Raw genomic sequence first — 25,891 nt, 5'->3', positions numbered from 1 at the left:
TTGGATGGAAACTCTGACCCGTCATTTTCCTGCTGGGGACACAGCTGCTTCCTTAGGGATGGGGACACATTGCTTCCGCATGCCGGGTGATCGAGGACACGCAGCCGGAGGGCAGGACTGTGGCCAAAGTGGGCGCAGCTGCTGCCACCCAGGCACCCTGGGAAGGTTGTGGTGAAGCAACCAGGTGCACACAGTGATGAGCTCCCAGGAGACACAGATCCCCCATCCCTGCACCACAGTGGCCCCCAGCATGGCCACCATCATCGGCCTGAGTTCAGGTGGGTCAAGGAGTGTGACACAGCCCTGCAGCTCCACTGCAGACAAAATCCGTGCTTATGGACCGGCCTCCTGCCACGGGGCTCACCTTCGTGACAGCCAGCTCAGCGAGGTGCACTGGGACTGTGGGCAGACCGAGAAGCTATTGATGGGCTTTCATAAATACTGGCAGAAAGACAACCCCAGGGAGAGACCTGGATTTACAGCTGGGCTCTCCCTGCCTGGCTGAGCCCCCTCCTTCATCGTTTAACTGGAGCAACAAATCACAGTCCCCGTGGGCTTGTCACTTGCCGGGTTTTGACGGATGCCTCTCCTAGGCAAATCCACGTGAAGACACCTGGTTGCTGCTTTTTAGAAGAGAGTTTGCTGCTGAGAAGAAGCAATACAGAAAACCTGGCTGATTAATATACTGTCTTCTTTGACATGCATGCTGGAAAAGGAGGAGTGGATAAAAAGGTGATGATGAGCAGTATGATTAGAGACCCACAGGGGGAAATGAACGTGTACTTCAAATTGGAGGCAGCAGAGCACAACACCCGAGCCACGATTAAAGATGGATCCTGCAATCTGTCCCTGTGTGGAGGCCACTGGCTTCTCTGTAATTCGGCATGTAATTGGAGTAATTACTCAGAGCTCACCCTAAGGAGCGTGGTGGAACATCGTGTCGGGTTGTTTCTCTCTCCGGTGATGTGACAGCTCCATGTAAATCGCTCTGAAGTACCTGGCTGTGATGCTGAAGGAGCTGGCTGCAGGCAGGGCAGCTCCATGCCACCATCATCGTGCACCAGGGCCACAGCTGAGCGGGGCTGTGCTGGCCCCTGCACCCAGCCCATGGGAATGGAGCAAGAGTCCCTCAGCCCAGCACACTCGGCAGCAGAGGCAGCGCCCAGGAATTAACTGCCTGGCAATCATTTAATTCACGCTCCTCTGTTCCCCTCAGTCCTTCACATCAGCACCGCTTGGCAGGCTGGGCTGCCTGTAATCCCTGCTTCGCATTCAGAGCTGCATCTAATCCCTTCAGCGGGCAGCTGCCCTTCCTGGTTGTTTCCCTCTGCTCCAGCCTTGGTGCATCCCTGGTGTGCACGTCGCCATGGTGTGCCAGGGTGATGTGCTGTTGGTCAGCGGCAAAGCATCCGTCAGTGGTGTGGTGATGCCCACTCGTATTAATGAAGGCATAATGAGCCTGCCATGGTATGCTCATTACGGCAAGCCCAGATATCGGTTCCCAAAGGCAGCCAGTCCCCAGACGAGCTCCGTGGGTGCAGCGAGCCTGCAGCATCCCCTGACTCCCTGCCCTGCCAGCGGCTGGGCGCTCCTGGCTGGCAACCCCCCCCCAGCATCCCACTGAGTGTGCGAGCCCCGGGCTGGAGGCATCTCCCCAGCGCGAGCCACGGGGCAGCTGGGCAAAGGGCCACAGCCCCTGTCCCCTGGCACAGCGTCACGGGTGAAGCCATGTGCCAGCCAAGTAAAGACGAGGACATTTATTTGCCACCTTGAGACCATTAGCTGAGGAGCATGTTTTGCAGAGGATGCTGGGCAGCTCCTGGCTCTGACCACCAGCAGCGTGGGGGACGCAGTGACTGCTGCCGGGGCTTCCCCCTCACCATGAAGCTGGTGGGATGGCAAAGCAGGGGCAGAGGGACCTGGCCCGGCTCTGCTCATCCCTGCTCCAGCACAAGCCAAGAGCAACACTGACAGGCATGAAGATGTGGGAGATCCTGGGGGCAGGAGGGTGCCCTGCGTATTTTGAAACTCAAAGGGCGGAAGATTGCGCCTCACGAGCAACAGGGCACAGAATGGCCCACGGCCCAGTTTCGGTGTCTCCTCTTCCCAACGGAGGAGCTCAGCAGCACTGGAAATCAGGCTGTGACGTTATGCAAGACCTGTACACGGCTGCTTATTGCTTCCTAGAAGCCACATAACAACCCTGCTCCCCATGCCCCAGAGCATAACCTGCCAAAAAGCACGTGTGCTGCAAACTGTGAGGGCTTCCCTCCCCACGGCCGCTGCTCCTGGGGGGTTTGAGATGTCACCCCCCGGCAGGCAGGGACTCTGCTCCGCAAAGTGCCCGCTTGGCCGGAGCTCGCGGTGCTTCCCAGCACTGGATCAAGCACACACTGTTTTCCTGGCTGCAGCCCTGCGCTGTCGGGAGGTGTTGATTAGCTTGGCTGGTTGCTAATTGCCAGGAAGGGCCGGGCGCGGAGGTCAGGGCGTTCGTTCTCCGGGAAGAGTCAGGTCAGGGCAGTGCCAGCTGGGTTAAGCCGGGGGGGGGCTCCAGTCCTGCTTGGGGAGAAGGGGTCCCACCAGTGCCAGGGCTGGAAAAACCCTGCTGCTGGAGGGTGGTTCCCTTTTAAACTCCAGGGATTTACATTGGTTTGGAAAAAACCCAGCCAGACCCTTCAAAATTTCCATCTGCACCTCACCTCGCATCTGCATCTCACGTGTAGAAAGAAAACAAAGACAAGACCTCAATATACAAAATGTTCCTCCAAGGTGCATTAGGACAGCAGGGCCACAGCCGCATGGTGAGCTGCTGCATGGCCCTGTGTTGAACAGAGACCAGCACCTCCCTCTTCTGTTTTAATTTTTTTTTTTTTCCCAAATCGCCTGCAGCTCTGCCCTGGCGCTCTGCCTCAGCTTCCCCCAGCAAAATGCCTGCGTGCCCGTGGAAACACCCACGCTCCTGTTCCGCAGCGCTGCCGCGCGTGCCGGGAAACGCTCCGTCCCACCCTGCAGGACCCTGCCTCTGCTTTAAAGGCTGGAGAGGACGCCGTGAAGGATCCCACACACCCACGTCCCCATGCGCAAGTGCACACCGATGTGCGCTCCCCCTCCCTCAGGCACTCGTTCCCCTTGGCCAAGTGTCCCGTAGCGCAGACAGAAGGGACACCCAGCATTTTGGGTCAGGTCTTGCATGAAGCCAGTCTAGGAGAGACAGTGAGAGCATTTAAAGCCTTTTTGCTTATGATGTCTAATAACGATAAGCCTCCTAAAAAGATGAAAGATGCCCTTTGCTGCACTTTGGAAGCAAGAATAAGGCAGGAAGAAATGCCAGCCTTAAATTACTGTGAAAGCTGACACTGCCTTTTAACATTTAATGTGCAAAAAGTCTCTGTCCCACCACATCTTGAAAGAAGCCTGTTGCATTATAAGTGTGACTGATAACGACTGGAGATAATTCGTGCCTCTTCCTGGCGGGTGCAAAAGCTGCCAGCAGATATTATCTTTCATGCTATCATTTTTCCCTCTGGAGGCGTAGGTTTGCAAGGTGTGAACATACATAAATCCATGCAGAAAGCCCAGCTGATGTCCTCCTGGTGCAGAACATGTATTGTGAAGAATGGGAGCCCTGGCTACAGCACGGTCTGGGAGCAAGGAGTGGCCAATGTTTGTGGTGATCTCCTGAACAGGCAGAGTAAAGCACCACATCTTGATTTATTTTGCTTTTTGATTTATAGCTGAAGACTCTTGATGCAAAGCCTCCCATGGGAAGTGTTTCTCTGAGGCTGAAATTGTTTATTGGACTTAATGCAACCAGCAATAGGTTTCTAGTTTCCCCTCAAGCTCTCAAGGCTTTAAAGACAACACCCTTGGCAGGTATTTTCACCTAGCATCGCTCTGAAAGAGGAAGAATAGCTGAAGCCCCTGGGATTAACTGCCCTTTCTGTGAGAAACATTTATCACTGTTCATGCAGCTCTCCGCAATCTTTATTTCTATCAAACGCCCGTGACCAAAGGTCTTTGCCCTATCTGAAAACCTTTCTTCCCCATCAAACACAGATCATGCAACGCTCCCCCCTACCCTCACAAATTTCATCTTGCTAAAACATTACAGTTTCCAGATCAACTGGGCAAGGAGTTCTGCTGCTCCAGTATACTCTCTGGAGCACGATGTGCTGCTGGAGAGGAGTGGGACCTCCCCAGCACGCTCTCAGCCTGGGTTTGCAATGGTCCCCAGTAAGAGCCGCTCCATGGGCCAGGAGGTCGTTGTGGACCTTCCCAGGAGATGCTCCTGCTCCCTTTTCTTACAGCAGTGCTCAGAAGAGGTCCCACAGGCTTGGCACTGGCACCACAGGGCTGGGAACTAGCTGAAAGTGCTGAGATAAAATTTTCTCCTAAAACAGCAGAACACCCACCGCCCATTCGCAAGAGGGAAGGGACAGCTGTGACCCACATCTCTGCTCCATGGTGGGATGCTGCAGAGGGAAGGCAAGCAGCCCCACGGCCTTTCCCACACCACACCAGCCATGGGCAACAGGCTAAAAAGGTGAGAGAGCGCTTTCCTAAAATCCTCCTCTCCTCTACTTTGCTTTGTTTGAACAAGGAGAAAGCCGGCACAAGCAGAGGAACCACGGGAAAGCAATCCCAAACAGCTCTGGGGGGACCTCATGCTCAGCGTGGGAGTCAGACTGGAAAACCCAAACCCTTTCACATGAGCCCACACAAACCCTTTCACATGAGCCCACACAAACCCCTTCACATGAGCCCACACAAACCCCAGCAGAATTTTTCCCTCTGCGTTGTCCCAGCACCGCCCTGGGCCGCTCTCTGCGGGGAAAGCCCACACCGAAACGTTGTGCTCAGGACTGGGCTTACCCAGTGAGGTTACCCCAGGCTTCTGCTCTTCACACTGCCAATCCAGGCAGGGAAATGGCAGAGCAAAGATTTATATTTATCCACAGCGATGGAAAAAGCATGCACCTGCCCCCTCACCCCCCCCTCCCCCGCCCCCCCCCCCCCGTTTTGTTGCGGAGGTTTGTCAAAGGGCTGGAAGGCAACATCAAGCTGTGCCCGACACTGCTGGTGGCTCTGAGCTGCTGAGAAGGTTGTAGGAGACACGGGAGATGAGCAGCAGACAAAAGTTAGGTGTATTGGATACAATAGCTTAATTCTTTCATCTGGAAAATAAACTGTTAAAGGGGCATTTTCTCTGATTGCCATTTATACTTCTAGCTGTAGAAATATCAGAATATTTCCAACCGTTGTTTGTTAATGGCAGTTTGAAGGGAGAAGAAACCATTGTCTGATTATTTCCAAGGCAGCAATGAAACTGAATTGACAGCATTTGAAAATACAAAAACTAAACTCCAAGCAAATGGTTTGAACTTCAGCAATATGTGCAGCTGATAATGGCAGTGTTCAACCGGTGAGACACTGTCCTAATGACACACTCACGGAAATGAGGAGAAATATTTGCTTCCAGCTAATTGCTGAGCTTGTACGCTGTGTAATACCACAAAGTGCATTCTAAATAAATTATCATTTGATCTTGAAGGTTGTGCAACAAAACTTTAAATTGCCTTTTCTCATCATCAAAAGAATTTTGGGATTACAGGGGAGATTTCATTTTTTCGGCTCTGAGTCCATGGAAATGCAGAGGCGTGCCCTGACAAGCCAGTTATCTTTACACTTTGCCATCTGCGATGCTCTGGAGATGTTTCCCAGCTCACAGACGTTTCCTCATGCACGAAGTGAGGGCTGCGGAGCCGCACCGTTCAAGGTAGGGATGGTGGGATCTGGGCAGAGGACCTGCCAATGCCTGAGCCCGCGCTGTGCTGCAGCCCCCTGCGACGGGCACGCTCGCAAAGACCGGGCAGCGGGAAGCAAAGCAGCCTTTGGCATCACCCTTAGCCCAGGACACCCATCCGAGATAAACACAGCTCCGAAGAAAACGAGCCCGGTGCGGGTCCCTGCGTCCCTGTTCCCAGCAGCTCACGCAGGCGAGGGGCAGCATCTCCTCCCGACGTTACCCACGGCGCCAGTCCCACCACTGCTGAAGCACTGCGGATGCAGCCTTGGCAATGAATTCCTCCTGTGCTACAAACCTCAGCATTCCCCCATTTGTCATTTCAGCACAATTTATCTTTTCAGCAGAAATGCTACCTCACCTAACACGGGAGCTCTGTCTCTGCTGTCCCAGGCAGGTGTCCCGGAGCGAAGCATCCCCTCTCCTGGGGCAGGCGCCTGCCCCCTCCCCTGCCCAGCTGAGCCCATTACCTCTCTGTTGGCCTGACATCTTCATTTCTTCCACGATACGCAGCACATTTTTTTAAGGGGCCTGGTTAAAAATAACACGGTTTGATCTTCTGTGTGAGAAAAAACTGTGACACCTGTTCTCCGAAGGAGAAATTAGAAAAAAAAAAAGCAAATGAACTTGGCTCTTAACTAAAACCAGCCAGCAGCGGGGCACACCGCTCTGCCAGGGACCTCCTGCAACCACACCACGGAGCCCCCAGGTCTCCGGCTTCTGTAAGCGAAACGAATGGGTTCACCCGTGCTCCACACGTCTGGAATTTGGAGCACCGAACATGCATTTTACTGTGTTGAAATCTGACAGCAGCCTGGACCTGGATGGTGTGTAAGAGGAACCCTGAGAGCCCGATGCATACCCAGGCAGCTGGCGGGCGGGCAGCGGTGCCCGACCCCCAGGACATCGCTATTGTCCCGGTGCACTCCCTGCTGCTCACAGCCACCGAGGGTGCCTGCAGAGCGGGCTCCATCTGACACATGCCTTCCCTGGGCAGGTGTGGGACAGCCACGAGCGTCCTCTCCGTCAGCCAGTCCCTGCTGCTGGCCTCAGCACTGATTTAGCTTTGGTCAGGTCCACGCCTGCTCTTGTGTTACCAGAAGGTCGTATTTTACAGGAGACTAGAAAGGACTTGGAGAGTATCAATTACGGTTTTCAGACAAGTGATCCACAAAAAGCAAAGTTATTTTGAGAAGGATAAATGTAGCTGAGACCATTATATATATAATTCATGTCTGCCCACAGCATTCCTGCTCTGCTGAGGGCGGTGGCACTTCAAACTCCATGGCTTGTGCCAGATATGACATTGAGGGCAGGAGGACTTTGCTTTCCAATGCTCCTGCTTCCCCAGGAGGACTTCTGTTTGCAGGAGGTCCCCCCAGAAGCTTGCCCTGCCACCCTCCCATGCTGCTCTGCGTGCCCCCACAGCTCTGGTGCTTTTCCAGGCATGTCCCCAGCACCCTGCACCGCATCCTTCCCAGCGCACATGCGATGCTCTGGGTACCTGCTGAACCCACCAGAGCAGGATGAGCATCCCTCCTCTGGGAGAGATATGAAAATGAAACAGGGAAAAGCACACACATCAGACCAGGACACCTGGTTCCCAGGTGAGCGTCCTGTCCTCTCCAGTCCAGGACTTTTGGGACTGGCAGCTGAAAGGACGGCCAGAAAATCCAGAAATTCCCTCCCAGCTCCAAGTCAGACAGTGATTTCTCAGCCTCTGCTTGTTTTTCCCCTCTAAAACTGGGACAACACGGTCCCTTCACAGGGAGGCAGGGCTGAGCACAGGCTGCAGAAACCCGCGGGCAGGAGGAGCTGCAGAAGTGCAAACACCAGTAACTTTGTACTGGAGCCCACAGAGTCACTTTCAGACTCTGTAAGTGATGCTGCCGACACCCACTCAGCCTGCCTGATGCTCCTGCCCAAATTCAGCTGACACATTCGTTCATTAAGAACCCGGTACCCCGTTTTTATGACAAGTGTATGACTGCCTTGGCAATCCCTACTCAGCCCAGCATTATTTAAATGCTTCTCCTATTATTATTACTCGATAATGCATCCTATTACACACAGCTCTTGCGGGAAGGAGAAGATGAAACACTGTGCATTTCATATCCTCGTTCTTTGCCGGAAAGAACTTCACTGAAGCAGTGACGGGCAAAAGAAATCTAGTGGCATCCGCTGAAAAATTTTTGAGGTTTACAAGTAAATGATTCATGATAGGATATTTCGTTACATTTGGTTTAATAGTGCTGACTTCTTCTGTTTCCTATTTTTGCAATGTTTGCTGCTTTGAAAACGCGAAGCACTGGTGTGTCAGCATGGGCACAGCATGCCGGCCTCCAGTTTCTCTTCCACTTTACGGTATTTTCTTCCAGGTCAGTTACTGCTTCTTTTAAAAACGTGGTGTTCAAAACCCTGCTCACTGCTCTCTTGCTCCGGGTCAAACCTTTTTGACCTGGAAAATCTACTATCCACTGTGAATCTTACACCAGTTTTCCCATCCTTTTGCCCAACTGGAGAGAAAGGCTGCTAGCTCGGAGTTGGCAGCCTTCTCCTTTGAGCACCAGCGCAGGACCAGCATCCTCCTTGCCCTCTGCACCGGCATTAGAGTTTATTCGCATTATTTAACTGGAATATTCTCCAGGCCTGCTGGACTCCTGCCAGGCACTGCTGTGTGCTGTGGTTTACAGTGCCAGGACATCTTTCCCAGTTATCAGACAAAAATTCCTGCTGGGCACCTCTGCCTTTTCTATAGCACCAAGAGCTTCCCAAACCGCTGAACAGAGATCCTATTTAATTGCAAAATTTCATTTCTTCCTGGCAGAGGGTGTGAACGTTGTCCATTCTCCTCACTTGCACCATCCTTGTCCATAACCTGAAGGCTGCTGTAACCCCTGGAGAGGTGCTGCTGCTCTGCCACCCGACCCCAGCTCTGCAGCGCCCAGCCAGCCCGCAGGGACGCGCGCAGCCCGGCAGAGCAGACGCCGGCGGCTGCAGCCACGTAACCCATCTGCCTGCTCTGCCCTGGAGCCGCTCCTGCCCTGAGCCCCAGTGCAGCTGCTGGAACAGGTGCCCCCGGGGCACGGCTTGGCACGGGCAGCGAGCGGAGAGAAATCCCACCCCGCTCCCCCGTACTTGGGCGCGTTGCTTCAGCAAGGCGAGGAACCGGGGGACAGGCTGACACGGAGCTGCCTACTCTGCCTTCCAGATTGCCTCCCTGCTCTCCACGGCTCTTCCTTGCACCCCTGGGTTATGCCCTTCCGCATCTCCACCACCCAGCATCTGCTGAAGACAAAAGTTGCTCCCATTTCAGTACCTATCTGCTCCGTACCACGCACATCTCCTGCAGCTCTTCACGTTGGCTCTGCATTTCCCTCCACTGAGCAGCTCAGCATCCGTGGCAGGTTCTGCCGCGTCACCATCCACCTCCATTTTCCAGATAATGGTTTTTGACTGGTTTTGCTGCAGGACCAGAGGGCCTGTCGGTTCAGCTGAACATCCTTTACCTGGACAGCTCTTCGTGCCCTGTTCCACAGCCGAGGGGCTCAATGTCCGTTCCTTTTTCCCCGCTTTCCCTGTGGGCATTTTCAGGCACTCTGTACAAAACTTCCCTGTCTCTTGAGCACAGCAGGTCCTGCTGGAAGGATCTCTCTGCTCGTATGATTTTGCTGTGTTCCCCAGGCAGCCAGAAAAGTCCTCCAGCATAGAAAACAGATGAGTTTGAAAGTAAAAAGCATGCAGCAAAAAAAATACACCTCTTCTTTCTGACACACTGCCTCAGGTGCCACAGGGCATCTGCAAGCATCTTGTTCCCTAAACGGAGACTGTCTTTTCAGCTTACAAGGGCCTGTTTACCCTGACCAGCTCCGAGGAGGGGATGCGTTATGACAAAGGCCCTGAACCTTTCAACAGCTGCACAATGCACTCAGAGCGAGCAGTCTGCATGCGATAAGTGGAGATACTTCAAGCAGTGTCTTCTGTGAACAGGGCCCTGCGCGCAGCCCGAGGCTTGAACGGCTTTGGGATTGTCACCAGAAGGGTCACAAATTGCTGCTGAACAATGGCCAAGTGGGAGCAGGAGGAGAAGCTGGTGCGGGGGCTGTGCTGGCCAAGGCTGGCACCGGGGGACAAGCGCCCTGCCAGGGCTGCAGGGTGCCAAATCCATCGGGAGCGAGCTGGGAGAAAGAGCTCGAAGGTGCCCGTCTGCTCAGAGGGGAGCTGGAGCCCCAGGGCATGGTTTCCTACCTGCCACAACAGTGGTGTGGCAACATCTGCCCCAGGAAAAACACATCTGGCTCTCAGGAACGCCCCGCAAACTGCTGAGCATCCCTGTTCCCAGATGGGCAACGCCAAAGCCTCCCATCAAGGCCAGGCCTGTGGCCCACTCTGGCAGCTCCGGGCTCGGCTTTGTTTCAGCCTTTTCTTCTGACAGGCAAATTGCCCAAATTAACAGTGAGACTTTAGGTACAACATAGTTAATTCCCCTGAAATATCTCAGTAAGGTGATTTGCTCCAAGTGCTCCCCCCATTAGCAGCTGGCTAACGAATAAATAATTTCCAGAGGAGAACTGCACAAATGGAACCCTGACGGCACTGAAAAGGCTAACAGCACCAGGCAGCAATTTCTTAGCGATTACTAATTAAAGCCGCGGAGGTTCGTGACAGCCAGAGATGGAGCCACTAAAAATCTGGCTGACATATTCACAAGCAAGGTGCTAGGGAACGCGTCCCTCCACGGCGCTCCAAAGGGTTTGAGAAAAAGCTCACAAAACAGTGCTGCAACCTAATAAAAATCTGCGTTAAAAGGGAAAAACAGCAGCTGCCAACCCACGTTCCAGGCTCACTGATCCTTTTTGCCTCTTTCTGCTTTCCCTCGGGGCAGATCTGGCGCTGCCCGTGGCTGCGCTGAAGGCAGAGGGGTGGTTCGGGCGGCCGCTCGCTCTGCTGCGGCCGGGCATTTCTCAGGGCAGGCAAAATAATAGTTTGGATTTTTTGTTGGTTTTTTTTTTTTTGTTTTTTTTGTTTTTTTTTTTTTTGCAAAGTCAGGAACTCCATCTTAGCTCTTAAGCCTGTTGTTATGGTTTGTGTTATTCTTGGCACGCTGACTGGAGTGCGCTCAGTGTGAATAGCAGAGAGCTGCAAAGTAAATAGAGTCTCCTCTGGGAGCAGGGAGAGGGGAGGGGGGTGGATTGCTTAATGGAGCACCCCAGCGCCTGTTTGGGTTAGGCTTACGGTAATTGCTCCCTAGGTGAGTTTATACCAACAATTGATCGTTTCAAATAGGAAAGAAGTACAAATGAGTAAGAGAATAAACACTGACAGTGTTATGAAACGCAGGAGAGGAGAGCAAAAATCCCATGCAGCTCAAGCGCGGGGCTGAAAGCGAAGCCGGCCAGAAAAGAGGGGATGCTGTTTGCTTTACGTGCAATTTCTCATGAATGCTGAATGACGCAGGGAAAGAAATCGAATATTCTCCTTCAGGTCAAGCTAAAGAACTGCTTTCCACAGCCTGATCTTCTACAAAGAGTTCAAGGAGACCCCTCTGCTCTCCCATCTCCTGCTCTGTCCTGGAGAAGTGCGGGGCTCTCGGCTCGAGCAGCGCTTTGCTGTGAGCAAGCTGGGGAGAAGAGAAGGAGCAGGAAGCCCACAGGTGTGACGGAGGAGGTGAGCTGAGTAACCTTGGTGTAAAGCTCACCATCCCCTGGCCTGGGCCACTACAACTCTCCTGGGGGGTGCAATGCCCATGGCCCGTGGGGCACGGCCTCGTCCCCTGCAGCCGGCCCACGCTGGCAGGGTGTCCCCTGCTCCCCAGGGCTGTGTCCCCCCCATCACTGTGTGTCACAGCACTATGTCCTCACATGCCCAGGGCTGCCTTTCACCCCCAACCAACCCAAAACCAGGCCCCAGGTTCTGCAGGTTCCCTGTGCTGGGCAGGGACCAGTGCTGGCCCGAGGACATGATGTCACTCCCTGGGGACCAGGAGCTGCCAGCCAGCCCCAAGGCTGCTGCCGCAGGGCCACCACAGCAAAACCCCAGTGCCCAGCAGCAAACCAGTGCTGCTATGTGCTTTCTGAGCATCTTCCATCTTGTGCTAGCGGTTGCTAGTGCTGGTTGCAATGGCCACAGCCCAGCGTCACAGGGAGCAGGAGGGGATGCTCAGGTTTGGTCCCGTGCGTCTGGAGCAGCGTTTGCCCGAGGCTGGGCTGCGCAGCTGGAGGCTGAGGAGGCATGGGGACAGCAAGTCCCCATTTGCTCAGGAATTACCACTGAAGTGAGGGCAAGGGATGGCCCAGCAGCTCCCAGCCGGCTGGGCAGCAAGCACAGCAAGGCCACAGCATGCTCACAGCAGTGCTGTCACCCTGGCCAAGCACAGCAACCTCTGCTTCTGCCCCAAAGCGAACTCAGCGGCAGCACCCTCCAAAAAGGCTGAGCCAGCAGCCGCAGGCCGGCGGGCCCCAAGCAGCTGCGGTGGCTTCTGCAGCTGAGCTCATTAGTGCCTGCAATCAGCAGGGCATGAAGGGGAGATAATTACACAGGCAGCACGCCCCGGCTGCGTGCAGGGTCTATATATAGCATCGCGCGGGTCCGCGCCGCCCGCGGTGCTTAGTCACGGCCCTGGGAGCGCGCGGGTCGGGGGGTGCAGGCACTGCCGCGTGGGGAGCTGCGCCGTCTGCGGTGCCTGGGGAAAACCACCTCGAGCTGAATTAAACATTTCACTAAGTTTTTCCCAGCTGAAAAGCCGCAGCGAGTTTCCCAGTGGACTGCCATTTTGCACAGAAAAAATCTGGAAACGTTTTTTTTTTTTTTGTAAAATACCTAAGCAAAAGGTTTCAGCCTGTGGGCCAGGGTGGCCGCACCAAGGTGTACCCCCACCTCACAGGCCCCAGGACCCCACAGAGAGGGAAAGGTGCTCCCAGCCCTGTGAAGAGCATCCCCTGGCCGCAGGCAGACGGTGCCCAGCGCCTGGCTCAGCCCTAGGGGCAGCAGTGGGGGACTCGGCCCCACGCAGCCCTGGCTCCCGAGGACGGCAGCCTTGGTGTCACCGTGTGGCAGTGCCATCCCAAACCCATAACGGTGCTTTTGGGCCAGTCCCGACACAGAGAGCTACCCCAGAGCTCAGCCCCCTGGAAAAGCTGTGTTTGCTCATTGCCCTGCCGCTCCCCAGGGCCGGTGACATGAGCCACCTGGCCTGTATCTCCAGTATGGCCATTTCCAGATGGATGGCAAGGTCGTGTCCTGGCACGTGAGGCCCTGTGTGTCACTGGTGCCACCAGTGTGTCACTGGCGCTGGCAAGCGCAGGGCTGAGTCCCTGCAGCAGCAACTGGGGCACGGCGGGGGCTGTGCACATGGGGCAGCCCCGGGAGCCGCTCAGGGCAATCGCAGGGGCCTTGGGACATGCCGAGGTGGTGACAAAGTGCTGATGCCAACCACGGGCCTGCGACACTGCACCAGGAAGCCCTGCCCTCTCTCTGTTTCACCCAGCACATCCGGGAAAGCAGCGTGGCACTGCCAGGGCACGGGTGAGGTGGGTGGCTCCCAGGGCTGCTCCCAGCCACGCAACACAGGGACGTCCCCACCCAGCTCACACCTAAAGCAGAGCGGGCGGCATCGACCGAGCAAAGTTTCACTCCGGAGTCCCTGGGAGGGCACGTGCTCTCTGGGCATGGCAGCAGCTCCGGCTGGCTGAGCCACCGCAAACCCTCCTCGCTACAAACCCTCCTCGTCCTTCAGGATGCATCATCGCGGTGCACCGCCCGCCCTGAATCCCGACCCGCTGCAGCCTCCAGCACTCTGGCTGCTTGCCTTGCCTTGCACAGCGAAGCCTGATCACCTTGGTTTTTGGTGAAAATGTGAGCCTAACACAGCAGCTATTGCTTCCTTCACCAGCCCTTGATCACCTCTTCGCGATTCCTTCCCTGCAGAGCTTGTGTGCTATTTGGAAATGGATCGCTTCAGTAAATCAAAGACAGTAGGGTTAGGGCTGCAGCCTGCACCGCAGCCTGCCTTCCCCTCACATCAGTTAGAGGGAGGGGAGCCTTTCCCTCAGAAAAGATAAACGTTTGTTCATGGACACAGGGGAAGGAGCCCAGGAAACTCCTGCCGCACGCTGCACGGGCTGCTAGCAGGTTAAGCCATAATTAACTCCCCATCCCTCTCTCCCGCACGTGCTCGTCACACAGATGCACGCACAGACACACACCCAAGCACACGCTGGTTCGGTGTAAAAATAACCAGGGTGGAAAGCGTGTTAGCGCGCGTGTGCAGCTCCTCTGACAGGCACTCGCACAGGAGCTGGCAGGCACCAGCCGGGCCAGCTGAGACAGGATTTATTTGGGAGTGCTCAGGCCTGAAGCCCGGTAAGTCATGGCACAGGCAGCTCCTGGCTTCTTCCAAACCAACCTGAGTACGGTGAGGATGATCTTTTTTTTGAAATCTTGTTTGTGTGCCAGCCCAATTACTTGCATCACTCACTTGGGACGGGCGTGAGATTAAGCACAGCAATAACGTACATGGGGCACCCTTCTCAACTGCCCAACAGATAGACATCAACTAGCCTCTAATCATGACAAAAAGAGCACAACCCTCCTAGCTCACAGGACTTCAGTTCTGCCACAGAAAAACAGCCGAGTGCGTTTCACATCTGCAGCTTTATTCTTGTACAAAAGGTTAAAGACAAGGCTAAAAAAATGAACCTATTGGTGCACGCTCACTGAACGCTTTTAAGACAAGACAGGGCAGTAAAGCTTTTATTGCTAAGAACCACCAATGGAAAGCTTTAAAGCTCACCTAGCATTCAATTTCTGTTTGTAAGTAACTCAATTCAAAGCAGCTTTTCAGTCTTTAAAGCCCTCTTGCCTTTCTGGAATGCTTCAAAACAAAGATGACCTGAGGACGGAGTCTGCTCTCCAGAGGGACCAGACGGATGCCCTGTGTGAGGTGCAGAACTGGGCCACCAACAAATGCCAAAACAAAACCCAACTGCGCAGCTGTGGGCTCTTGCTGATCACTGGCCAAGGCAAGGGTGCACAGCACCCAGGGAGCCAGCACCCTGCAATGTGCAGAAGCAGCAGTCGCCTGATGGGCCCTCGGCTGTCCCCATGGCCCGGTAGCAGTGGCACAGAGCGGCACCACGGACGTGCCTTGAGCAGAGCCAGGAGCTGAGCCCAGGCACGGCGACTGTGAATGTCCTGCTCCAGCTACCGGACTGCGCTTCCTCCTGGAGGGATGAGGCTACAGGCAGCGGGATACTGAACAGTCTTGCGATCCCTAGGGATCTGCCTGGGTTGCAACAGATCCAGGCTGGCCACCCTTCCTGAGGGACTGCTGGTGCAGCCACCACGGCTTTGCAGGGCTTGCTGCAGTCAGTGGCGGGTGCCCTAGTCTTCAGGGATTGGGGTGTTGCAGTTCCCATGGTAAATCTTGACCTCACCCTCACACTGGAAGTACTGGTCAAACACGTCGCTGTAGCCATGATCCCTCCACCACGTGCAAAGCTGCCGGTTCCAGGTGCAGTCGAGCACGTGGAAGAGCTCCGGGTGCTCCATCCCCACCATGGTGAAGAAATCCTGGTCCCCGAGGTGGCCCTTGAAGTGGTACTTCTCCGTCAGCTTCTGCACCATGGCGGGCTCCAGCAGCTGGTTGTAGAGCTTGGACTGCCTCATGGCTTCCAGGTTCAGGAGCAGGACACCGCTGTTGAATCCAGGCAGCCCGTCAGGAGGGGGGTCCCCCACTTTGGTTTGGGGGTTCTCGCGGCGATACTGCCAGAATGTGTGCCTGGGAAGAGAAGAAAAACAGGGGAGTCAGTGAGTACAGCCTGAAGAGCAGCCACCTCAAGTCTGGGCAGGCCTGGATCACAGCACAGGATCTACCACCCACCCAAGGGATCTCACAGTGTCTGTTTTCCACTGGCTGGAGGCATCCAGCCTCCCTGCGCAGCCCAGTCCTTCACAGACTCTGGCTCTCTCCATCCCCCTGCACAGCATATTGCCCAGACCTCAAACCAGTCTTCTTGCTCTCTCCTAAAGCCTCTTTTGTTTCTACCAGCATCGCCCCGGTGAGCCAACAGGGCAGAGGATCGTGTGACTGCTCACATGGCTGTGCGGGAAGACGAAACCACATCCCCAGTGCCTCGGGCAAACCACTAGAAGTGCCCCCATGGCTGGTAGGCACCAGGAAAATGTCCTGCAGTTAATGGGATTTCAGCAGCAGAGCTTGCATCATCATCATCATAATTATAATCATTTGATAACAGGGAAGCTCCAGATCAAAGATGGGCCCCAGTTTGAGGCTGTGCAAAAAGAAGGCTTGAAATAAATCTGAGTGGCAGAAATATTCTTCAAAATAAAAATGAAAAAAATAAATCCAATGGCAACATCTCATTAGCTACACAAGCACTGCCTTCCCTTCAGCATTTGCAGCCCTCGATGGGCTCAGCGGTAGCAGCTCCGGCAGACAGGCTCTTCACCAGCTGATTTCCAGCTGCCAAGGAGAAGAGCGTGGTGCAAGTCTAGCAATGCACAAAACTAACTCCAGAGGGTGATTCAAATGGGAAAAATTCAGAGTACCTAAGCAAGCAGCCCAAAAATGTCTTTGTCTCCTTCCTCAGCCCTGGGGTGGTGAGCAGACCCCAGCATACACACACTGGCTGCTCCCACCTGCAGGAAATTAATTCATCCTCATGCCCATTACCAAGCAGCTGGGGTTGAATTCACCCCTCAAAATTGCTCCCATTCAGATCGAAAGTCTTCTGTCCCCAAGCAGCACCCTCTGCTGCAAAGCGGGACAGCTGAGAGCTGGCCAAGCCTGTGGTTTGGAGGAGGGCACTCACCGGCTGACAGCCCAGGGCTTCCAGCACTGCGGTCTCCTCCCAGCTTTAAGGCTTCAGGCAAAGCTACACCAGTTTTTTTTTTCGCATCTTGCTGTGAAGATGTCAGAGGGAAACACTGTTAGAAAGAACAAGCCAAGCCTGCCACTGGTTCCTCTCCGAATCTGTCGGACACTGACCGAAGCCTCTATGTACCTCCAGGAAACAAGAATTTGTTGGTAGATGGCATGGATTTAGCACCCAAAGGTTTAAAGCGGTCCCAGGCTTGGAAGCTGAACTAATTCAGATGTAAGAAGATGCAGGGACAGCCCCTGGGACAGCTCCAGAGTCACGATGGGTAGTCCCCCACTGCAAACATTTAAATTGGAATTTTCCCTGTAAGAAGCTGCGTTCAGCTCCAACAGGCACTTGCTCAGGGAATTCTATGGCTTGTTCAGAGATCAGTCTGTTAAATCCACCCTTCTGGCCGTTCCCCGGGTCCCCAGCACAGCACTGCGAGACTGGCCATGGCGAGAGCCAGGATTCAACAGCCACCAGCAGAATTATCCCAGCAGAAAACCTGGTTCTATTAATGATGTCAGCCACGAGCACCTTTTTTATTTCCTGATCCAGAGAACCACAACCATCACACATCATCACTTCCTTACAACGTTCCCTTTACATGCTTTAGATTCAAACCTCTGATACTTCTCATTTCGTTAAGGGTCTTTACACCGCTCCCTTTCGCCTGACTCAGGGCAGAAAAGGTTTCTCCAAGCGCCAGTTTTCCATGGAAGGAGGGCTCAGTTTTTGAGCAGCCGTCTCCACGCCTCCCAGGGAAGGGGAGCGGAGGACTGGCTGCCTCATGGGAACCCACGGGCAGCGGCGCTCGTTTGATCTAAAGGGCAGGGGAGGGATAAAAGGGCTCTGCCTCTGCAACGAGCAGCGATGTCTCGGGGACAGGCACCAGGCCACCACAAAGATGACTCGTGGATGCTCACGAGAAAGGGAAGGCAAAGTCCTCTCCAGGCAGTGTTAGAGGGAAGCTCAACCTGCAAAGACAAGACCCAGTCTTGCACCCATCAGCCTCCCAGGGCGCTCAGGTCCAGGGGTCTGAGCAGAGACTGGCTCAAGCCCAAGCAGTGCCAGGAAAGCCATCCTCGTGCACAAAAAAATATGCTGGAAGCTGGCAGGAGGGAGAGGAGGGGCAGTGCCACAGAGGGAGGCACCTTTCTAGCTTCACAGCAGTGGAGCCAATTTCTTTAACATTATCTCCAAAACCACACTGCCCAAGCTAAGGGATGAGATTACAGTCCCTGCAAGCAGCTAGAATAGGAAAAATACAAGCGCCCAAGCCCTCGGCATCGCCAGGCCGCAGCAGGGCGAAAGCAGATCAAATGACTCAATTTTTCAGCGATGCTGATCCCCAGCAGATTACTTGGTGACAGCTGATAACGAGAAGGGAGCAACGTGCCCTGTTCTGCAGGGAGAGAACACAGACCGACACGCAGCAACTGTTCATCCCTTCCTCCCAGCGCTGGCCTGACGGAGCCATCCTCCCCCGGCCGCGCACAGGGTCTGCAGGGGAGTGGGGCTGGGGGGGAGGACAGGGCCGTCCCCGGGGAGCGATGCTGGGGTGACATCCAGGATATGACGAGCTGCGGGCGGCTCTGCAGGGCCGATGGCTCGGGAACCTGCTCGCAGCACCATGCCACAGCCTTTCCAGCACTGGGCTGGGGCCAACCGAGGGAAAGGTATTTTGGCAGGGCTGCCGGCAGCATCTGTTTAGCCTGGAGTTCTCTCAGCTTTTGTCCTTCTAACAGAAGCTTTCAGCTCTCTCCTCCTGCAGGGGCCAGGACACAGAACAGCACGGCTGACAGGCACTCTGTCCAGGTGGAAGCGGAAGAAGCTGTGGGTATGAGACCAAAATTTTCTTCGGAGGAGATGGGGCTGGGGAAGGACAGTGACAGGCCAAAGAGCTATCTCAGCCTGCAACCGCGCCGCCCTGTCCTGCCGGCCATCGCCTCGTGGCACCCGCCTCAAATTTTGGCAAAACACGGGAGGAAAACACCAGGGGCTTGATCAGCGCACTGCCAGGATCCAAGGAGGGGCTGCTGGGGATGCAGCTGCCCAAAACAACCATTAAGGCACCAAACCCCAGTTGGATGCAACGGAAATGAATGCCCGTCCCAAGCCCTTGGAGCAGCCGGGATCTCCCATGGGACGGGTGGTTCAGGCAGACCCAGAGTGCCGCTGGCCTCGGCTCCGGGGTGCTGGCTCCCTGCTCCTTGGCAGCGAAAGGCAGGGCAGGAAGGCAGCCCGGAGATGCCGGCCACCGCAGGGATGCAATGGGACAGGAAGTTGCTGGCCGGGAGGAGGGGAGGAGAAAGGAAAAGCAGGCATTTCGGGCTTTTGTTAACTGCCCTGGCCCCTCTGGATGGGAGGGGAAAGAGGTGACCCTGGGCCCCCGACCCCGTAGCGGGGTGCGGGGGAGCCGTGCGGGGCCACTGCCGTGAGTGCACGCTTGCAGCCCCAACGGGCTTTGCTTTGAGGAGCTGTTTATAAACAGAGCCGGCGTGTGCTAGGAAACATCTGGAGACGAGCATTTCCAACCATTCAAACGCTGGGCCCAGGCAGCCCAGATAAAAAAACCCTGCTTCCACCAGGACTTCCCTTGCTGGCCCAGTGCAGGGCGCTCCGGCCGCACCTCCCCTGCCTCGCAGGCCAGCCGTCACAAGCCCTGACTTGCAGAACTGCCATCGCGCGTTAAAATGCCTTGGTGGGGATAGCTGCCAGGGGGAGAAGGGACCGCGCCACCCGCCAGCTGTGTTTTGCAGGTCCTTCTCTTGCTGTCGTGCACAGCAAGGGGCAAAGGCTGGGTGGGGGGAAGACTTTGTCCAAACCCATCAACTTCCACTAGTTTACTTCTCTTCTGGGTTATGGGACAACCTGATGGGAAACCACTCGTAAAGCAGCACGGCACCCTTGCTGGCAGGAAAGGCAAGGTGGAGGAGTTACTACCAGCTGGATGACCAGCAGTAAGCCCAAAGCACGAACTGGGCCCATAGGCAACGAACTGGTCTTTCGTGCTGGTACCCACCTGAGATGTTCAAGAGGCTGCAGCCCTGTCACACCAGCTGCACAGCCACCACTGGCCTTGCTGATGAGAACATGGATCCTCCCCATGGAGGAAGCGAAGCCAACAGCCACAGGACATATCTGAAAAAATAAGGGGTCTGTAGGATTCTGGATGCTATAAACATTCCTGGACCAGTAAACTCGCTGGAGCTCACTGCTTTGCACCCACCTCTTACCAGCACTGACAGAGTTTCGGCCAGCTGCCTGGGAGGGCAGGACAGGAGCAGTGATGGGCCAGTACCTTGAGGACACACTTTGTAACCAAGCCTTTCTCACGGCGGTCAAGGGCTGGGGAGACCCTGAGCCCCATCCAGCCTGGCATGGAGCTCCTGGCACAGCAGGGAAGCACAGGCTGCCAGCCGTCCCTCTCTGCGCCACTCCGACAGCAGCCCTGCCAGCCCAAACACCAACTAAAACAACAAGTGCACGCTCTTGCTACCTCTAAATAAGCTTTTCGGTTCCTGAGCCAGAAAACAGGCGGCTGGCGGTGTTATCCCCAGCTGCAGCTGCTGGCAAACGCGGCTGTTCCTGTGCAACAAGCAACAAGGCGCGAGCGTGCCGTCCTCCTCTGCTCCACACCAGTGCTCTCCGGGGTGGGCAGGAGGACATGGCGCATGGCTGCGGTCCCGCTGAGCTGCCCACCTGCCCGGTGCCCAGTACCTGCGGGGCCCCGGCGAGCCGGCTGAGGGGGCAGACGGGATGGGAGCCCCAGTGGGAAGTATTCAGTGTCCTGATGGGGACGGGGGGACGTGTTTGAAACGGAGGAGAGAGCAAACAGAGAGGGTAAATAATTGTAAAGGATTCTGGCGATGACAGGTACAGGCTTAAAAGCAGCCTGGCTCCCACAGCAGCCCAGAGGCCCCCTCAGCAGCGGCTTCTGCCTCACACGGAGGAGAGAGCACAGGCGGTGGAGAGGGAAGAGCGATGGCACAGTGATGACCGTGTTATCCATCCAGGGGATGATGGTGGCTTTCCCCTCTAATCCTCAGCAAGAAGAGCACAGGCAAGACACCTTCTCCTCTTGGCTAAACCTCACTGCGCGGAGCAGTAGCCAGCCCCTTACCACCACTGTGATCGACCAAAGTCAACCCTGGGGAAAAGGCCATCTCCCCTTCCTCCAGTTCCCCTCCACCCAAAGGCATCGCTTCAGTGAAGTCGGGCTCTTCCAACTTTCTGCTGCAGCCAGAGGGAGGCGGCCATCCCGGGGCCATACCCAGAGCAGGATTTGACCCACGCTCCCCCTTCCCGCCCCAGCGCTGCCAGACCACAGCCAGGCGAGCTCAGCCCTGCTGCAGATGGAGGCTTTGAAACAAAGCGGCCCTTGTTGCTAATTGCTTCTTTCCCATGTGCAAACGCTAAACCCCTTAAGGAGCTGGGCCGCACGTTCAGTACCAGCCTGGCCCGGAGTGCCTTAGCTGAGGCTGAGCAGCTTGTGTAACCCAGGAAATCTCAGCTCCACGCTTGTAAGATGTACCCAGCGACATGCAACGGCATCGCCAACACAGCAGCACCCCCAGCTCTGTCACCCTGGGGCAAAGTAACCCCAATTCCCAGCCTGGGACAAAGGGCAGGATGCGCCGGTGTGCACGCCACGACTGCCTTGCCCTCCTCCGACAGGTTTGCTAGGTTCAGGGTGAGGGTCCAGTTCAGGCAGGACCTCCAGCCCTCCCCTGGAAAACACTGATGAACTGATGGACTGAGCTCTTCAATGAAGACATCAGTTAATTCCTTAATAAACTTCTCACGTAATGCACAAATTATGTCTGTACAGCGCTGGTCTCTAATAGAGCATGGTCTGCATGCCAAACTTTTAAAAGGCCTGTATTTGGAGCAGCAAATTGATTCTCGATGATTACATTTCTGCGTGGACTTAGCAGTCCAAAAATGAGCACACTTAAATAAGATGATTAGTAGCAACTTGCAAACGCGGTTTGCAAGCCAAACCTTTCCCTGGGAGACGGATTTTCAAGGCCAGACCCCCTCACCATGTAAAATCACCCTCTGAGTAGACACGGGACCATAAATCCCTGTCTGGGTCACATCGGTTTCCTTCCCTCTACAGCCCAAATGCCGGCGGCACCAGTGGCAGTGCGGAGCGGTTGGCTGTGCGTGTCAGACCATCCACTCATTCAGCAGCGGGGAAGGACAGCGACAGCCTGTTCAGAGGGCACTCTAAAACACCACAGGTCTAATTATTCCAAAAATGGCAGATTTCTCTAACAACCCTGAGTGGATGCCACTCTGGCAGCACTCAGCACTGTCTGCCTGCTGGCCTCAGAGGCACAGGCAGCCTCTCGCAGGCCACCCTCACCCACAAACGGGGCTTTCAGGAGCAGGGAAGATGTTTTCCCTTCACAGACATTCACCTGCTGCCGTGGGGGAGAGAAATAAAAGGCCTCCATCCCTCCATCCCTGTTCAGGAGTCCCAGCTGTGGGACACTGCACTGCTGCAGGGGAGTCCCAGCATGGAGGAGAGCCACCACTGAGCTTCGGAGAGCAGGCAGGTGTTGCCAAAAACTCCAGAGGATTGCTGTGAGCTTCCCCCTGTGGCCCCAGCACCACACAGCTCCAGAAAGCATCCCAGCTATGCAGCAAAGCCTTTTGATTTCCTGTTGTTTGTTTGTTTGTTCCTTCGTCTAGGGGCTTCAGCTCTTGGAATCTCCTTCTCCACTAAGAGCTGGTGAGGAAGCCCTTGGCCGAGCGGCACCAGCTGCCCTCTGGCTGCCAGAGTGGCTGCATCTGCTCCTCCCAGCCCATCTCTGGATGCTCAGCTCCAGCAGCCACTTTCTAGAGCAGATTCAAGAGCTAAGCTGGGCTGGTTTGAGACCTCTGCTAGCATCTGCAGCTCAGAATCCCCTCCCTACATACTGCAAACCCTTCACTTGGGTGGAAGGAGTCACGAATACCTGTGCTGCACAGGCCAGCTTGAGCCTCGCCACTGTCCGTGAACAGCATTTCTCTCAGTAGCCCCAAACCAAGCTGTGACCTCCCAAAAAGCATCACTGCACAGCACGGACCTGCTCTTTCTTTAGTTCATGCTCTCCCATGACAAAAAAAGTAACCACTGAAGATGACAGCCATTGTGCAAATGTCCAACCACCCGCTCACGGTGTTTAGCGTGCAGGTGCTGACAATCTTCCAGTGCAGCCAGGTACTCCAGCAACCCCAAGATGCCACCAGTGTGACACTTGCCTCCAGGCACTGAAACCACGGCGTTCAGAAGCAGAAACTGAGAAGGTCAGGAGTTGAAGACAAGTGCAGGTACGGTAACCAATACATGCTCACCTGACACACCCTGGACTTGTGTGCTATAGCCAACAAAAAATCCCGTAGCAAAGTCACCGCAAACTTCTCAGGCAGCGCTGGCAAACAAGGACCACCACCCATGTGTGCTCTTGTGCAGGATGGCAAAGTCCTCGCAGGAAAAGCTTGAACCCATGCTTGAAAAGTCCTGACTGCCTTACTCAAACACACAAAAGCGTCTCGATTGTTGGAAAAAAATCATGTTTGTAATGCCCAGTATCCCAAAGGGGACAGTTAATAGCATTAATATTATTAATAGCATTCATGCTAATCAATGCACAGTTGTGGTTGTCAGATCTTGTCAAATTTATTAATTGTGTTTCAGGTTTTGTTGCTAACAGGGTAAGTGCAACGGGCCCTACATATTAATGATGTGCACAGATGTAAACAAAAACCTTTACCTTCTTGGATAATTTTTAATCGGAAAGTAATGCTGAATTCCTGAAATCAATTCTGCTGCCAGTTCCTTGTAGGTTCTGCTTGTTCTGTAATTTTGGCTGCTTCTTGACAGCCACTGCCAAAGGATTCCTAGAACTGTTCCCCCCACACATCAAGCAGCAGCATTTGCCCCAAATCAAGCCAAAGCCTCGAGAAGGTTTAAAATCCAAAGTCTGGCTTGCAGGACTGTGGGCAGGCAGCACTGGCATCACCATGCCTGGCGGGGCACAGACAAGGCAAATTCTCCTGCCTTCGCCAGCTGAGGGGCTTGGGAAACACAGAGCCCGTCGTGACAGGCAGCTCACTGCTTCCCCAGGGCAAAAGAACTTGGAAAAGAGCAAAGGCTCCAAACCAGGGCAACCTGCCTGCATGAGGAGCCCGTGACACCAGACGAACTCAGGCAGGAGGACCTGCCCGCTGGACATGGTTATATCTCCAACTCCGGAAAGCTCCATCCCAGGCAGAAGCCCCGGTGTGACCTAACTATTTATACAGAGCATCATTGTCCACCCTCTGTAGCCTGATGAGCAGGACACTGCCAGCTCACCTGAGTAGCTGAAATGCTGCAGGGGAAAACAAGAGTTTTAATTAAGGTTATGACTCTGCAGAAGCACTTCCTTGCATAGAAAGCCTTTTGGACTAGGCAAACTTCAGATGCAGATTTTAATCTTTCCATCAAAATCATTCTTGCTGAAGCAAGAGCTCCCGGTCTCGCCACTGCCGTGGTGTGGATCTTGTGCAGGCAGACACACGAGCAGGCATATGTCAGCACTGGGAAGAGGCTGTGCATGCAGGCCAGCATGGAAACTTCAGCCTGGCAGGAAGCAGCCAGTGCTGCCATGGGAAGCCCACAAGCGCCTAAGAACCGAGTGTATGGTACTGAGTGTCCCCAGCAACCCTGACAGCGGGGGCAGCCCCTTGTGGGACAAAGCTCTGCCTGTGACCCCATCCACAGAGGTGGCGATCATACCTCGTGTCACACACTGGATCCAAAAGCCACAGGGAGGACAACGTGTCTGACCCAGGGATAGAGTGCCACCTCCCTCCACTGCGGCTGAAGAGAAGCAAACCTCACAGCAACAGCCTCAGACCTCAGAACGACTCCTGCACCCCATGTGGGCTCCCCCAACCTCTCCCTCCGCACCCAGAACCCCTGCCAGACACCGCCCTGCAAGACACAGCCAGGAGGTGGATCTGCAGGGCGATCCACGTACAGCTTCAGCAGGAGCTACTGCTCTCCACAGGCCACTCCAGCCCATCCTGAGAGACCCCAAGGGACAAGCCAGCCCCAGGCTACGCAAGAGTTAAACCCCAGCATTTGCTTTGCAGGAGGGCCAGGAGATCCTGTTGCTCAGAAAAATGCATTTGTCCAAGACAAACAGCAGCCGGGCATTGTTTCAGCATGAGTCAAACAAGTGGAAACGCTCCCGTGCCATCCTGTTTTGCTGTCTGGAGGTTTCCCCCTACCTTCAGGATGTGCAGGCAGGCTCCGGGACACTTCCTATCTGCTGTTCTCTTACTCCTCCACTTCCCGCAAGCGTCAGTACCCAGTGCACAGTGTGCTCAGTGCAGCAGTGCAGCATTCGAGCGCTGGGCAGTCCCAGCCTGACCCTGAAGTGCAACCTACAACCAGACAGCCAACCAGCAGCTGGTAGGAACAGCATCGCCTCCCAGAAAATAGTGCATCATTTACAAAATACACCAGTCTGCACCCATTTACCTCCTCTGACAGGCCAAGCAAGTAACAAGGATCCAACATAGCCAAGTGCATTGATCTCCATCCATCCCCTCCATTGCTACAGAGAGGGAAAGATGGCACCCAGACCTTTCCCAGCCACTGGCTTACTCTGCCCCGAGGGTGCCAGTCTACAGCTCTGTGAGTAAGCTCAGGAAAGCTTTGCTGACTCACCTCTGATGTTTTGCCCCACACTGGCTATCCTGTTTTTAAGGTTTTGGTGTTGTATGTGTGTCCACACAGCCACAGTTCACACAGACACAATCACTAGGCAAGGGTGCACCCACACTTTTGCAGAGTCACAGCCACAGGTACAGCTCTGGGAGCCATGTCCTGCTTGGAAAACACCTCCTGGTCTGCTGTGGGAGCAGGCACGAGGATGCTGGCATCTCCTTTGGCTGCAAATCCAACCACATCACCTTGCTGTCCTTGCTGAGAACGCTGTGAGTACAGAGGAGCAATGTTGGGATAAATCCCCCTGGGCAGCGCTGATGCTGCAAAGAGTTGCATGAAGTGGGGAGGAAAATACAACTGGAAATTGAGAGACTGCCATTGCCTGTGCAGCCTGGTAACCCTCCTTCACCCCCAAAACCAGTTTTCCCAGAGGCTTCAAACCTGTGCACGTGGTGAATCACACAGCCGGAGCTGGCACCTCGAATCACACAG

The 25,891-nt window shown here is 54.9% G+C and overlaps 1 protein-coding gene across 1 annotated transcript in view; it reads right to left on the bottom strand.

Moving 5' to 3' along the window:
• Nucleotides 1-14,436: 14,436 nt before the first annotated feature.
• Nucleotides 14,437-25,891, bottom strand: part of XXYLT1 (xyloside xylosyltransferase 1) — a 35,696-nt gene continuing 24,241 nt past the window's right edge. Inside the window, exon 4 of the mRNA XM_086754602.1 lies at nt 14,437-15,581. Coding sequence (XP_086610728.1) covers nt 15,185-15,581 — 397 coding nt within the window. The 3' untranslated portion in view covers nt 14,437-15,184. The remainder of the gene's footprint in view (nt 15,582-25,891) is intronic.

Source organism: Chlamydotis macqueenii, chromosome 9, assembly GCF_036417535.1.
Source record: "Chlamydotis macqueenii isolate bChlMac1 chromosome 9, bChlMac1.mat, whole genome shotgun sequence".
NCBI classification, from domain to species: domain Eukaryota; kingdom Metazoa; phylum Chordata; class Aves; order Otidiformes; family Otididae; genus Chlamydotis; species Chlamydotis macqueenii.
Note: the sequence above shows the minus strand (reverse complement) of the source record. Positions and strands in the feature narration are given on the sequence as shown.